This window comes from Canis lupus, chromosome 16 (assembly GCF_048164855.1).
Source record: "Canis lupus baileyi chromosome 16, mCanLup2.hap1, whole genome shotgun sequence".
Lineage (NCBI taxonomy): Eukaryota > Metazoa > Chordata > Mammalia > Carnivora > Canidae > Canis > Canis lupus.
This window is the reverse complement of record NC_132853.1, coordinates 61,052,920-61,068,878: the sequence shown is the minus strand read 5'-3', so window position 1 is coordinate 61,068,878 and position 15,959 is coordinate 61,052,920. Positions and strand designations below refer to the sequence as shown.

General features: G+C 56.2%; 1 protein-coding gene across 2 annotated transcripts in view; it reads left to right on the top strand.

Annotated features, from left to right (window-relative positions):
• OGFOD3 (2-oxoglutarate and iron dependent oxygenase domain containing 3) overlaps positions 1–15,959 on the top strand; it is an 18,978-nt gene extending 3,019 nt beyond the window's left edge. For both annotated transcript variants that reach the window (XM_072782098.1, XM_072782097.1), the window contains exons 3-9: positions 2,709–2,784; positions 4,071–4,113; positions 6,570–6,634; positions 7,105–7,161; positions 11,209–11,362; positions 14,514–14,637; positions 15,724–15,959. In XM_072782098.1, coding sequence (XP_072638199.1) covers positions 2,709–2,784; positions 4,071–4,113; positions 6,570–6,634; positions 7,105–7,161; positions 11,209–11,362; positions 14,514–14,637; positions 15,724–15,860 — 656 coding nt within the window. In that variant the 3' untranslated portion in view covers positions 15,861–15,959. The remainder of the gene's footprint in view (positions 1–2,708; positions 2,785–4,070; positions 4,114–6,569; positions 6,635–7,104; positions 7,162–11,208; positions 11,363–14,513; positions 14,638–15,723) is intronic.

The following is a 15,959-nucleotide window of genomic DNA, read 5'->3' as shown; positions in this document are numbered from 1 at the left end:
ACTGCCACAGTGAGGCCCGCTGTGGGGGCCCCGGTCCCTCTGCCTTTACCAAAGGTGTTTCCTGCAGCGACAGCTGAAGTTCTTCGTCTCACCCATAATAATCTAGCAACATTAAACCTTCACACGAGGGGGTGGTCAATGGGGAGTTATTATTTACCAGTGCAGGGTTCTAGTTTGGGAAGCAGAAAAAATTCTGGAGGTGAACGGGGATGATGTTGGCACAACGTAGATGGGAAATGGTAAATTTCATATTATGTACATTTGCCACAATCAGAAGAATTGAGGCATATTTAAAGCTTCTGGACTTCCCCTGAGCTCTTCAGGCTGGAGGGGCTTCCAGGTTGGGGGGGGCTTCCAGGTGAGGAGGCCCTGCCCCCGGTGGGGGTGTCTGGACGGGGCACTGCTCCATGGGGGGGGGGGTGCTCACGCACGTGCACTGGTGAGTCAACCAAAATTCACTTTTTCATCCAAATTACTCTCTTGACCCTTGTGCTCATTGGGCACACTGTGTCGCTGCTGGGCTTCAGCATTTCAGAACTCAGGGGGTTTTGGTTCTCTCTTTTTAAAGATGGATTTCTTTCTTTTTTTTTTTAAGATTTTATTTATTTATTCATGAGAGACACAGAGAGAAAGAGAGGCAGAGACACAGGCAGAGGGAGAAGCAGGCTCCATGTAGGGAGCCACGTGGGACTCAATCCCGGTTCCCCAGGGTCACGCCCTGGACAGAAGGGGGCGCTAAACTGCTGAGCCACCTGGGCTGCCCTAAAGATGGATTTCTAACCTAATTGCAGTGTAGCTAGCTAATGTCATCTGTGCGATACACATCCTTTGATATTGGCTCAGGCTTTCTTTCTTTTTTTTAAGACTTACTAATTTATCTGAGAGAGAGCGAGCCCTCGCACGCGGAGGGAGAGGCAGAGGGAGAGAGAGACTCTTGAGCAGACTCCAAGCTGAGCGCAGAGCCGGTTGTGGCCCGATGTCACCACCCTGAGATCGTGACCTGATCTGAAATCAAGAGTCAGGCACTTAACCAACTGCACCGCCCAGGCACCCCTCAGACTTTTTTTTTTAAGATTTTATTTATTTATTTGAGGAGAGAAAGAGAGCACAAGCGGGGGTGGGGGGGGTTGGGGCAGGGGCAGAGGGAGAAGCAGGGTCCCCGCTGAGCAGGGAGCCCAACGCGGGACTCGAGCCCAGGACCCGGGATCATGAGCTGAGCCCAAGGCAGGTGCTTCACCCACGGAGCCCCCACGGGCTCCCAGACTTTCTTTCTGACCTGATACATTTTTGTTAACGCTGCACATTTCTTGGCAAACCGTTTCCTAACGGTCGCGTGCGGAGTTCTCCGTGATCCTCCTCGCCCCCTCGTCACATGTGCAAGCCCTCCCCATCCTCGTGGATTCCATGTCCTTTGTCCATCAGTTCCCGGGAGAGGTGTGCGGGCGTCGCCAGGCGGCAGTGGCTCTGGCAGCTTCTCCTGTGTGGCCTTTCGTGTGGGCTGTTCCGTACCTGACACGATGCCACCTGTGTTTGCCGTCCTTCCGTCTTCCCGGGAACTGTTCCGTCACCCCTAAATGTGACCCTCCTCTTTCCCTGTGATGATTCGTTTTGTTTTTTTTTCCCTGTGATGATTCTTTTGTCCTGAAGCACAGCGGTCACGCAGGTACCGTTCTCCAGGCTTTCTTTGGATTATCGTCGTGTCGGCTTTTGTTTTTTCCCTACCGTGTCCTTATGTTCAGGGAGTGACCCTTATAAAAAACATACAAGTGGCTTTTAAAAAATGTGTAGCTTTTGTTTCTGATGGAAACCCCTGTGTGAGTAGGATCGTATTTGGCCTCTGGTACTGAGGCACCCCTCCCCCGACGGCCCCCAAGTAGAAGTTTCTTTTTCCCACGCGCAAGGCATGCAGAGAAAGGCCCCGCAGCACTTGACACTCGGTGTGTGGCTCGCTTACTCTACCTGCAGGCACCAGGCTCCTGTCCCAGGCGGGAAGGGGGAAGAGGGTGAAAAGCCACAGGTCACCAGCCCAGCCTGTCCTGAGACTGTCCCACGGCTCCGTGTCGTGGCCGGGACGGCGAGGGAGCCTGCCCCGCTCTGATGCTCTGCTCCATTGACCTGACTCTGGCCTCGTCCCCATCTGAGCTTCTCTGCCCTCCTGCCCCTAAGCAGCTGCACGTCCGGGTTCAGAGGGACAGAGGGAGTGCGGGAGGGACACGCGGTGAGCACCTTTGGTGCAGCATTTGCCGGGTCCCTGGGACTAGAGTTACGAGCATAGTTTGTGTTGTCCCAGGAGGGCTTTGTCCAGGGGCTGAGGAAGGCTGGGCCTCTGGTCATGGCTTATTGTGGATGCGGCACCTGGGGCGGCTCTGGGCTCTCTTCCCAAGGGTAAGCAGAGTGCCAGGTCCCCCTGAGCATCCCGCCCGGTGTGGGGCCACCAGGAATGTGGTGTGTCCAGCAGGGGGTGTCGGTATGTCCTGCACTTGCACCAAAAAATCATTGTTGCTTCTCTGAAGTTCGCACCTATGTGGGTGTCCTGTATTTTATTTGCCAAATCTGGCCCCCTAATCCTGTGGAAGGCACAGCCCCACCCCACAAAATTTCCCAGGGGTGGGGGCCCACCGACAGGGGAATCCTCAACAAATGCAAGTGGCAGTGTGGTTGGGGTTCAGCTTGGGGTCAGCGTCTCATTCTGGCTCGTCTCTCTCCAGGCTGCTCCCCTAGGAAGTGTGGCCGGGGGATCACCGACACGGTCATCACCAGGGACGAAGCCCAGCGGATTCGCAGGTACCTTCTGCCCTGCAGCCTCTTATTCTGTCCTGAACAGGCGAGAAAGTGGGGCTGGGGACAGGAATCAGACAGTTATTTCTGAAAAGGTGATTTAAAGACATTCATTTAGGGGCTCCTGGGTGGCTCAGCAGTTGAGCATCTGCCTTCGGCTCAGGGATCGAGTCCCACATCGGGCTCCCTGCAGGGAGCCTGCTTCTCCCTCTGCTTGTGTCTCTGCCTCTCTGTGTGTCTCTCATGAATAAATAAATAAAATCTTAACAAAAAATTAATTTAGAATTCCGTAAGAATTTCCCTGTGTGCTTCAGGGGCAAAAGTAGGCTTTTCCACTAGCTGTGACTCATGACAGGGTGAGCGGTCTTACTCAGATGCAGTCCACACTGGACTTTGTTGGGGTTTTAAAAACAAGATCTTAAAGCTTTGATTCTGCAACAAATTGTTCAGACAAAGAGCTGTTTAGACACATGTGCCGAGTGCGAAGCGTAGCAGCCACTGGCCCTCACGCTGCCTGTGTGCCCTCTGAGAGTCCCAGCAGGGACATACTCCCCCTGTTTCTAGATAACAGTGTGGGGCTTACCGGGCAGCAGTCAATGGAATCGGGGTTGATCGTCCCCAGGTCAGTTCCCCAGTTGCCATTTGTCTACTAAATGTGCTAGAAGCTCCTACGTCTTCAGAGGTGGGCCATCCTGTCACGCCTGGCACAGGCCTCCACGGCGCCTCCGCATCCCGAACTGATGATCGCAGAGGCATCCCCGCCAGCCTGTGATGACCAGGACAGGGACCTGGGGCAGTAGCTCAGCCCATGTGGGTGGGCACCAGCTCTCAGTGCTCAAGATGGAATTTAAGCCCAATTGTTTCTTTCTTCTTCTTCTTCTTCTTTTTTTAAGATTTTATTTATTTATTCATGAGAGACACAGAGAGAGAGAGAGGCAGAGAGACACAGGCAGAGGGAGAAGCAGGCTCCATGCAGGGACCTGACACGGGACTCGATCCTGGGACTCCAGGATCACACCCCGGGCCAAAGGCAGGCACCAAACCACTGAGCCACCCAGGGATCCCCAAGCCCAATTGTTTCTAAACAGTGTCATATTTAACAAGACAGTGAGCAAATATTGCCATTTACTCATTTAGCTTTGAAAATGAGTCCTTTGGTCTAAACATGTGTTTACATCATAAATATTAAACAGTCTGTTAAGATTGCTTAAATCACGCTGGTTGTTATTTGCCTGGACGTATCACAGACAGTTCTACTAACTAAGTCCTGACTTATAATGACCTCCCCACAGCATAGCCGAGAAGGGGCTCTCCCTGGGAGGATCCGACGGAGGGGTGAGTTCCTGCTTCAGTTTTCTTTCTACCCCTTTAGCATGCTCTCCGTCCAAGGGCGAGGAGGCACCAGGTACGTGGGGCCTTTGGGTGTCCCCTGGCCTCCCCCCACATTGCTAGTGTGGACAGGCCATATTCGGTGGGCACGAGAGTGTCTCCCCTCCTCACAGTGAGGCACAGCAGCCTGCTCCAGATCTCACCATGTTTCAGACAACCTGCTGGGGGCAGGCGGATCTGGTCGCGGACAGGGAGCTGACAGTAGGTGAGTTAGGAGCCCAGTGAGGAAGGTGGCAAGCCTGGAAGCGGGAGGGACTCCTGGGACACAGTGACAAACGTGCTCCCCAGCCTCCAGACTGGAGACCTCACAGGCGCGGTGTGCAGGGGGCCCAGGGTGGGGAGGCTTCCCTGGGGGATCTCATGAACTATGCCTCCACCCAGGGCCTGGAGACAGGACCTTATTTGGAAAAGGGGTCTTTGCAGATGCCATAAGTTCAGGGCCTGAAGATGAGATCATTTCTGGATTGGGGTGAGCCCTAAGTCCAATGGCAAGTGTCCTCCTGCGAGAGACAAAGAAAGAGATTTGAGGTAGAAGAAGAGAAGCCACAGGAAGCCAGAGGCAGAGGGGGAGAGATGCAGCCATAAGCCAGGGACTCCCAGAGCCACCAGAAGCTGGAAGACGTGAGAGGAATTCTCCTCTAGACCTTCAGAGGGAGCGTGGCCCTGACCATACCCTGGGATCTCTGGCTTCAGTAGCTATGAGAAGATAAATTCTGGTTAAAGTCCCCAGTTTGTGCAGTCAGTTACAGCAGCTGCTGGGAACTGAGGGCAAGGCAGCCTCCCGGGAGTTGCTCTGCCTCCTGGGCAGCCTCTGGGAGTCCTGTTCCTATGAGCCCCGCGCAGGAGCTTGCCTTCCCGTGTGGTGTCCTGAACATGGGTCTCCTCACCCAGCGTGTGAAGCTGTGGAGGATGCAGTCTTCTTTGCATTGTTTAGTGATTGCTGAATTATCCCCATTATGCAGACCCGAATCAGTCCACATGTTTGAAAGCCCTGGGAGGATTAGTTTATGGACTTTGCTAGAATTTCTAAGTATTTCTATGATTACCTGCATGACTTTATTTTATTTTGCAAAATTTTTCCCTGGAGTTCTGAAAATGAAGCTCTTCTTATTTTAGTTGGTGTGATTCAGGGGGAACATTTATTTTTTTATTTTTTTTTTTTGGGGGGGGGAACATTTATTAAGAACCCACTTGTTCATGGACTCATCTCTTACTCTTTGTTGGGCATTCCCCTAGGAAGTTGTCTTGTAGTAAATTAACTGGATTTGATGCCTTTTAGTTCAGTTAACATTCATTAAACTCAAATTATGTTCAAACCCCTGGGCTGGTCACTGCGTCAAGGAAGAGAAATATAGTAGCTTCCTAGATAGCATAAAAGTGACCCGTGCTGATGACCACTTCTCCCAGACATGGGAAGGACATGGGGTAGGCAGGGTGCAGAACACTTTGATAGTCCTTTAGAAAAGCATGACCTGGGATCCCTGGGTGGCGCAGTGGTTTGGCGCCTGCCTTTGGCCCAGAGCGCGATCCTGGAGACCCGGGATCGAATCCCACGTCGGGCTCCCGGTGCATGGGGCCTGCTTCTCCCTCTGCCTGTGTCTCTGCCTCTCTCTCTCTCTCTCTGTGACTATCATGAATAAATAAATAAAATCTTAAAAAAAAAAAAAAAAAAAAAAAAAAGAAAAGCATGACCTGGCAATCCGATTCCTAGGGGTTTACTCAAGAGAATAAAAGCATCTGTCCACACAAACTTGTCTGCCAGTGTCAGGGCAGCTTTATTTGTGATAGCCCCCAGCTGGAAACAACCCACGTGGTTGTGGCTCCCCAAACCACAGAGTGCTCCTCACTAACAAGATGGGGTGGATGTCTGTAGACACAACGGCATGAGTGAACCACAGAGTGGTTATGCTGAGTAGAAGGAGCCAAACCCAAAGAGAGTGCATCTCGCATGATTACATTCACGTCTAATTTTTAGAAAATGTGCATCGGTCTGTGACGGCAGGAAGCACATCACTGGTTGCCTGGGCAGGGAGGGGTGGGTGGAGAGAGGCAGGAGGCAGGATGGCAAAGGGGTGCAAGGACATTTGGGGATGTAGTTGCTATCTTGATGGTTCACGGGTGTGTGACATCAAAGATTATCAAATTGTGTAGCTCATGCATGCGTTACACCTCAACAGGGCCGCAGGAGGGAGGGTGGGCAGGGTGTGATTCAGCTGCAGGAGTTCACAGGTCTGTGGGCTGTTTTCAGACAATCAGTCTGGGGAGGAGAGAACCAGATCTGTCCTGTATCTACCCTGGGTCCACCTGCCTTGAAACCCAGCATCCCTCCCCTGACCCAGGGTGAGCGTAGGACGGATCTCCAGGCCCCTGCTACCCTTGTGCTCTGTGCACATCTTTTCCAGGCGTCCATCCTGGACTTGCACTCAGGAGCCCTATCTGTGGGGAAGCACTTTGTAAACCTGTACAGGTGAGAACCCAGAGGGGCTGCAGCCCTCACTGTGCCGCGTGACCTCGTGCCCTTGTGCATTTCTTAGGGGGGACCTGGGAGGTGTGGCCCGTCCCCGGGGCAGGATCCTTGTTCACCAGCCACAGGGAATGGTCTCCTGCTATATCAGGGGCTTCTCAGGGTTTTCTTAGGAAAGCAGGACCCGCCTGAGGCCGAGGGACAGCTAGAGGACGAGGGGGTTGGGGGGCAGGCCTGGCTCCTGGGATGGACCTGGATCCTCCCGAGGCCAGAGACGCAGGTTCTCCCCACCTGGATGCGCATCGCTCTCACGGCTCTCCCTTTCATCAGTGGTGGTCACTGTAGAAACAGAGGCGCCCAGCAGGAAACACCGAATCTAAAGGAAATAAGGAAACACTCACGTGTTATGATAAAGCGCTGACAACAGACGTCCAATGAAATGTTTCATTTGTTAACAGCATATTTTTTCACAGATACTTTGGAGATAAGATACAAACCGTCTTCTCAGAAGAGGACTTCCGGTTGTATCGGTGAGGCGGGAAGCAGTGATGAGGTCAGACGTGGAGGCAGGTGTCGGGGCGAGGGGGGAGGGAGGGTCAGCCAGGGGTGGAACCCAAGAGCGCCCCGCCCGCCCCGCCTCGCCCCCAGGCCACACCCACCCTCGCCAGCCCCGCCCACCCGCCCTCGCCTGCCCCGCCCCCAGGCCCCCACCAGCCCTCTCCAGCCCAGCCCACCCTCCTCACCACGCCGGCCAGCCACGCCCACCCAACCCTGGCCCTTCAAAGACCACCTTCTGCTTCACCCACCTACCACCACACCCACCAGGCATGTCCACCCCAGCTGATGGCTTGCCCTGCCCTGGCCCATGCAGGGTGCTGCGCATCCGCCAAGGCTGTGACACAGCCCTGGTTTGTCCTGGGCAAACAGGACATGAGACAGAGGGTCTCGTGACAGCTGAAACTATACCCTGTCAGAGTTCGGGCAGGTGGACACGGGGCTGGTACCTCGCTGTCCGTGGGCACAGGGAGCCCATAAGCAGAAATACTGAGGGGAGGGGGTTGCCTGGATCTGCCTGTCTCGGCTCCATGGATGGTTTTTCTTCCTTCCTTGGTGCTCTGTGCAGTCAGGGCGGATTCACAGAAGGTACTAAAACAGCTGTGGGTACACTACCTGCCTTGGTAGCTGCAGGTCCAGCCAGGCCATCGAGCCCACACGGCCTGGGGAAGGAGCAGGCCAGCGGAGGCCATGTGCACTCCCCGTCTGCCCCTCACACAGCTCACCGGTAGGAGGCCGAGCCAGCCTCAGGTGCTGCAAGATCTGCTGGACGAGCAGCCCAGGGTGCTGCAGGGGTCGTGCCCACTCACGGGCCCGCCACACGTGCCGGTGCCGGGTATCAGGCACAGCCCTCCTGCCCTGGCAGCTCCTCCACTGCCAAAAAACCTGGAGTGGCTTTTTTAATTAAAACGTTTAATTCTTAGATAACCCGGACTCCTATACTGTTCTAACAACACAGGGAGATCGCCTGTGCCCTTCACCCCGTTTCCCCAACCGTCACAGCTCGGTGTGAGCAGAGCAGGGCATCACTCCCAGGAGTTGGCTCCAGGGCTACCCGCCCTCCTGCTCAGAATGCCTGGTTCTACCTCATTTGTGTGAGTGTGTGTGATTCTGTTACCTGTGTCGGTCACATCGGGGCTGCCAGTCGTGGTACCAAGCGCCTCATCAGTGGGCGTCCTCCGCGTTGCCCTTCTGTCCCCTCGGCGCCAGAACCCACCCCCGACCAGCTACTCTAGCTGGTTGCTACTCTAGCCCCGTGGCCTGGAAACAGCCACGGCTTCCCCTTGGTGACGTCTCTAGGAAGACCGCTCCTGGTCCAGAGCAACACACAAATAGTAGCGACAGTGAGCGGGGCCCTTGACGCTGGCCACGCACTAGTGACCTCGGTCGGCCCTGAAGCCTGGGCCTAGAGCGAGGCAGGGTGTTGCAGCGCAACGGCCGGGCGCCTGGTGGGGCAGGAGCCTGCTCTGCAGTCCCCTGTGGCTGGTTTACCTTCCTTACTGCCTTTACTAAAGTTAAGGAAAAAGCGTGGGTCGGTATTTTAACGTTCATGACGTCAAGGTTTTATGAAACATAGAAACGATCACCGCAAATGAAGGGAAGACGCTGGGTTTGTGTCTCATTCGAGTGCAAACCCGCAGAGGGGAAGGGATGTCGGTCAAACTGTCGTCTGGTCATGCACGGAACCCAGGAAGAGTCACACATGAGGAACGGAGTTTGTGTTTCTGGAGTGAAAACCCAGTTGGCTGTTGCATGGAGAAGCACAAGTACTGTGCCCAGCACGTGGGCGCCGCAAAGAGGCTTGCCACAGAGGCACCGGCTGCCGGCGGCGTCAGCACGTCTGTTAGGTTCCGTCAGGGCTTAGGGCTTAATAGTAGCTAGACTCTAACTACTAACTAACTGGTAGTTATCAGTGAAAAATGGAAGGGAACACTTAGTTTCACAGAATAAAACAATTACTAAAATAGTAATAACCGGAGCGCCCAGGTGGCTCAGTCGGTAAAGCGTCTGACTCTTGGTTTCGGCTCAGGTCATGATCTCAGGGTCATGGGATCGAGCCCTGCTTCGGTCTCTGTCAGTGGGGAGTCTGCTCAGGCGTCTCTCTCCCTCTGCCCCTCCTCCTGCTTGCACCGGCTCTCTCTTAAAAGATTAAAATCTTTAAAGATTAATAATCATAATCAATGGTTAAAACATCTCAAAGTACATCCTCACACAACGTTGTCAAGGAAACAGCAGTGTTTGGAAGGATGCCATTGGACTCTTCTCTAACCTTCTCTGTTCTGTGGTTAAAGTAGTTGAGCATCTCGAGACACAAGAGTATTGCCAGTACGAGATCCCACCGTGGTCTCGTTTATGGTCTGGGTTGTCACAGAACAAGAGCGAGGTGTGGGGACTCCCAAGGCCTTGACCTGGCCACCGTCAGAGGAGCTGCCCATGTCCCATGAACGGATTCTGATGATTCACACGACGTACCAAATGCTCCACTCATGTGTCCTGTGAGCTGCAGGGAAAACTGTCTGAGGTTGGCTTATGGCTGATGTTCAAGATAGATGTTCAGGGTAACACATTCACCAGGCCACACCTGGGGCGTCGCCGAGGCAGTCAGCACACGTGGGGAGCAGCGCTCCTGCCACACACGGCACGGGCTGTCCCGGGACCCCGAGTCACTGAGCCCGCCGTTCCTGGCGGTGCTGAAGGTAAAACCATCAGCTTGCTTCCCATCTTTCCTGGGCCGCCCTCTGTAGGTGGACGTGGGGGGCATGGGGATGTGCAGCAGGATGTGCAGAGCTGTCTTGGTGAAGCGTGGGCCCCACAGCGGTGGAGACAGACGGAGGCCCGCATGCCCCGGGCAGAGCGTGGGCTCCAGGAGAAGCAGCGGCACCTGTCAGGACACTCACGGCCTGTGCCATCCACAAGCTGTGTGGTCGGAGGACAAAGTGGGAGAAGGTCACGAGCCTCTGCATTCTTTGAGGTTGTTGAACTGGGACATTTGGCTAAACGGTGTTTGCAAAGCATTGCGCCCTGAAGGTGAACAGAGATGATGAAGGAAACGGAGCCCATGAAACAAGTGACATTAGTGACATTCTCCTAAATGGTTTTTCTGACTGGCTGATGAGAGCTCCTGAGCGCCCCGTGTCCCCACCTCGCTGGAGGGCTAGAGCATCCCCACGAACACCAGGGTGGTAGAGTAGTAGTAGGTGGAGTAGCACCCTGAAATGGGTCCTGGGAAGGGCCCAGTGCTTCCCCCCCGGGGGGGGGGCCTGCCTAATATTGGAATGATTTATGTCCCATGGTGCTGGAGCCGCCTCGTTTGTGGTCCTAGACATGGTTCACTGTATGTTCCATACGTGTGTGCATAGTTCATGGGTAGGCCTACGTGTGAGCGTACGCGTGGGCGTGTGTGGTGTCTCGCAAGCATGTTTTGTGCATGTGAGGAATGTGTGCATGTCCGTGGGGCGTACGTAGGCAGGTCCACGTGTGTGCATGTGTATAGGGCTGTAGGTAGGCAGGTGATGTGTCCACCTGACGGGTGGGTCAGCCTGTCTCGCATTGCTGCCCTGCGCCCTGGCCTCTCGGAGGTCAGCGGTGGTCCAGGGCAGGGTGGTGCCCCCACCACGGATGCCGACAGGACTGTGCCCCAAAGCCCCTCACCACACAGCTGCATGTATACGGCCCATAGCGGGCGGCAGCCCCAGCCCCTGACCATGCTCGGTGTGGCTCTCAGGCCCTCCACCAGGAGTCGTGTGTCCTGTGCAGAGGGCCGCTCACCCCCACTGCTGCTTCCACTTCCGTGTGTCCCCCCGGACAGCGTGGCCATTCCTGCAAGGAGCGGGTCCTCGGTGCCTGGCCTAGCACAGGGCTCCCTTGATGTGGGGGGTTGCCGTGAGAGTGTCCGTCTTACCGCCCCCCCCCCCGCCCCGCAGTCCATGTCTGGTCGAGTGGCACTGCATGGCTCTGTGGGACCCATGGAGAATTCTCTGCGGCCCCGCGGCTCCTGGGTGACGCGTGTGTCCTCCCCACAGGGACGTGCGGCAGAAGGTCCAGCTCACAATTGCCCAGGCTTTCGGCATCAGTGCATCTTCACTGTACCTGACCAAGCCCACGTTCTTCTCACGCATCAACAGCACCGAAGCCCGGACGGCTCACGATGAGTATTGGCACGCACATGTGGACAAGGTGAGCAGCCCCGGGGCTGGTTGGCGCCGCCCGAGCTGGCTCAGCCTGGGTTTCTGAGTGTCCACCTGTGGCGTTCCATTGTTGGGGTTTTAGACATCTTCGTCTCTGATGTGGGGACTGTGCCCTTGTGTTTTAGGGGAACACCCTAAAGCCCGGGGACCCTGGGGGTATAGTCAAGGCAGTAAACCCTGCCCCCACGTGTGGTAAAATGCACGGTAAGAACAGATGGGCACGTGGCACCTCCCCTGGGGCCTTGAGCTGTCGCCCCCACGGCTGCAGGGGGCCTCCCCCGGCCTGCCTTCCGCCCACTTCCCACCTCTTCACGGGAAGGTCTTGACCACACAGGATCTTCTGGATCTCCCATGCTGGATCTCCTGTTGTTCTGTAGACACAGCCCCAGCTAATTAATGATCTTGACCCACTGAATTAGAGCCCATCCCCCCTGGTTCTCAGTGTGCTGCCAGGGGATACCTGAGGGTGGCAAGAGGGCAGCCCAGGTGACCTATGACCCTCCCTAGGGCCCTCCCTCACATCCCTTGATGCCAGAACGAAAGAAGCAAGTGAAAAATACCCAGAAAGCTTGGGATGAGTGATGAGGGCAGGTGGGGACACATGCTTGCAAATGGCGCTTCAGCTCTGAATCCTGCCGGATACGCGGCCGTGGTTTAACCCAAGGACCCCGGTGTGGAATCAGTTCCAGCCAGCTTCAGTGCAAGTGGCATCTGCGGCCAGGGGCTCCCAGCGGGAAGAGACGTCAGGAGCGTCGGCAGCCCCAGGCTCTCCAGCACGATGCCTAGAGCCGGGAGGCCACAGGGTCTGCACGAGCCAGGGTCGCCTGGGGGCCTGCGGGGCAGCCACGGGCTGCTCACGTGTGGACATGGCAAAAGCAGTCCTCAGACATAGGAGAACTCTAGAACCTGGCGTCTGCCCTCACCCGCGCGGCTCCCGTCTCAGGAACGGAGACACCGCAGCAGAACTCGCGGGTCCCATGGCCTCCCTCCCAGGTCCCTGGTTTCCTGGCGAGTCCTGGGGGCGGGTGGGACAGGGTCAGGTTCCGGGACTCCCCTCCCACCGCACCTGGGCCGCTGTCATGTGGTGTGTGTGTGGTTTTGATGGACGTGAGGCTCGCTGCCGAAGCTTCACTGGAAGCGCTGCCCCAGGAGACTCACAGGCTTACGTCCCTCTGCCACTTGTTCAGTGACGGGATTCTGGACAAGGGGAGCCTGGGCTGGCATCTGGGGGATGCGCAGCTGAGCCCAGGTGCGTACGGGTCCAGCCTCATGGTGCACGGTCCCGAGTTTATGAGAAGGTGACGCTGTTTTCGGTCGCCATGGCAGCCTTGCTGGTCGCCCCACCGCCCATCAGGAGGTGACTGTTGTCATGGTGATGGGGTGTCGGTGGTTGCAGGGGGGAAGGCTTTGGAGCCTTGATCAAGTATGTCACATGAGCCTGGCCCGGGGCTTCCAGGCCACTCCCAGGATGCCTGCAGGTGTAGACATGTCAGACTGGCTGGCAGCCCGGTAGCTTAGAGGCAGGAGTCACGTGCTCCAGGGCCGGCGGGGTGATGGTTTGGACTGTAGTCCATGGACTCTTCCCTTTCTCTCTTACCCCAAACTTGCTAATGAACAGTTCATCAGCCTGGAAAATGTCATTAAGGAATTAACATCTGTCATTTGTTGTGCATCATTATCTTTGCACAAAAAAAAGATGCAGACTCAGTAATCCCCTTTATTAGCCAGATCCTGACTCGAGTGAGTGGGTCCTTGGAGACAACACCTCCCGTGCGTGTCGCAGGCAGTTAGCTCCTCCTCAGCAGCCTGAGGTTTTTAACCAAACCCTGCAAATGTCACACCGAAAACAACGTCTCCACGTGGTGCCCCTTGTCTGCTCTGGCTGCGAACAGGGCCTTGTATCCCTGACTTCAGGGCATCTGAGGAAACAAATGATAGCCACCTCCTGTTACATCCCTTCGTCCAGGCTGGGGTTGGGGGCCGATTGTCAGAGGGTCCGTGCTCGGACCAGCTGCCGACCCAGACCTCGTCCCGCATCGCCTGCTTTGCGCTGCCGGAGCCGGCTTCCCGAAGAGCGTCTACACACACCGAAGGGCAGAAGCTTCAGGTCTCTGCCAGTGTGAGGTCCCTGGGGTCGTCCGGGTCAGAGACAGACAGAAGGGTGGGTGCCAGGGGGTGGGGTGAGTGTGTGGTGGGGACAGCTTCAGCGTTGGAAGATGCCGGCAGACTTCTGGAGACAGACGGGGAGATGGTCCCGACACCAGGACTGGGCTTCGTGCTCCCGGGCAGGACACGAGGGTGGTCAAAATGGCAAATTCACATGTGTATTTTACTACAGTTAAAAACAAAGGTTGGGGGGATCCCTGGGTGGCTCAGCAGTTTCGCGCCTGCCTTTGGCCCAGGGCGCGATCCTGGAGTCCCGGGATCGAGTCCCGCGTCGGGCTCCCGGCATGGAGCCTGCTTCTTCCTCTGCCTGTGTCTCTGCCTCTCTCTCTCTCTCTCTATGTCTATCATAAATAAATAAAAATAAATCTTTAAAAAAAAAAACAAAAAAAACAAAAAACAAAAAACAAACAAACAAAAAAAAAAAAACAAAAACAAAGGTTGGGGCAGCTCCAGTGGCTTAGTGGTTTAGCGCCGCCTTCAGCCTGGGGTGTGATCCTGGAGACCCAGGATCGAGTCCCGCGTCGGGCTCCCCGCAGAGAGCCTGCTTCTCCCTCTGCCTGTGTCTCTGCCTCTCTCTGTGTCTCTCATGAATAAATAAATAAAATCTTTAATAAATAAATTAAATAAAATAAAAACAAAGGTTGGACTAGCCCCACACGGAAGAAAGAGCAAAAGCACTTGTCGCCACACTGGTTCCTTGTGGATGCGGAAGACTGGACCTGCTGGTTAGCGAGTGGAATCGCCGCGGCGTGGGCTTGTCTGCGTGCGTCCTGCCAGGAGACGGCCTCCATGAGCTGTGTGCGAGTCCCAGGCAAAAATGCGTGACTGTGGGCTTCAGGGGGCCATCTGTGACGCCGCAGGGGCAGCAAGCAGCCCCGTTGAGAGGTGGACATGTGCCGTCTGCTGACCGTCCTGGGCCCATGAGCCCCGCCGGCCTCCAGACGGTGACCTGCCCCCTCACACTGTGCCCGCAGGTGACCTACGGCTCCTTCGACTACACGTCGCTGCTCTACCTGTCTGACTACCTGGACGACTTCAGCGGGGGCAGATTTGTGTTCATGGAGGAGGGGGCCAACAGGACGGTGGAGCCCAGAGCAGGTAGGAGCCCCCGGCGGCGGCGGCCTCGCGACGCTGTTTGCCCGGATCCGTCTGCGGGTCCGCGGCCCCTAGGCCCCCTGCCCACAGCGCAGCGGCCTCTAGAGCCTGTCCTCCCTGCCCTGCGGCGCAGCCCTGCTCTCCCCCAGAGGGATGCAGCGGCTCCAGGGACGTAATCGTCCCGACCTGAGAATGTTGAGAACGGCACCGAGCACGGGGTGGTCCTGGGGCCCCCGGGTGGGTGCTCAGAGCCGCCCTGTGAGCACGTGCCGAGCAGGTGGCCACGCTCCGCTGGCAGCGCTTCTTCTGAGAACATCTTGACCTCACCTTTCCTCACAGATATTTTCACGGGCTGTGAAACTCGGGGTTGATAGAGTTTTCCTTTCTCATCATAAACATCATTGCTTTATTCGGAATCACTTTTTGCTGAGAGAGTTGCCGTCAGCGGGTCACTGCCTGTTTTCTCTGCTGCTTCCAAGATTTTCCCAAATCAATCTTTCATTTCACCCATTTGACTTGTCTTGGGCCTCAGTGTGGACTTCTTTGTATTTTCCCACTTGGAGTTTGCTGCACTCATTGGATTAAAAGCCAGCAGTGTTCCTCACGTCGGGTCATGACAAAAGTTTGGGTCATTTCCTCAAGTCCTCCTTTTCTGCCCCAATGTTCTTTGTCCCGAGGCTCTGGCAGTATGAACGGTGGGACCTTCGTGTGGTCCCAAGGCCTCTGCAGACCACAGGCGCCAGGGTCCCAGGATCGAGTCCCACGTCGGGCTCCCTGCATGGAGCCTGCTTCTCCCTCTGCCTGTGTCTCTGCCTCTCTCTCTCTCTCTCCTCTCTGTGTTTCTCATGAATAAATAAAATCTGGAAAAAAAAAAAAAAAGATCCTAGGCGTCCGGCCTGCGAGGCCACGGGCGGCGGGCCTGGGGCGGTCACATGGTGCCCTGGGTGGCGGCAGGGCCTCGATGCCCCCAAGTCCGGGCCTGCCCACCACAGAGGGGCCCTCACCCGGGCCTCGCCTGCTTGCCGCCGCTCCGAGGCGGTGGGCCCGCCGTGCTGTTGGCTGTGCGGTCACTTCTCTCCTCTGCCCCAGGTCGGGTGTCCTTCTTCACCTCGGGGTCGGAGAACCTGCACCGTGTGGAGAAGGTCCAGTGGGGCACCCGCTACGCCGTCACCATCGCCTTCACCTGCAACCCCGACCACGGCATCGCAGACCCGGTGTTCACGTAGCCCGGCCGCCGGCTCTGCCCACGGGGCAGCCACAGGATGGCACCCCTCCTGCCCTTTTGGCCCATTTCCTCCAACAAGGTGCCTTATGAATCCCCCCGA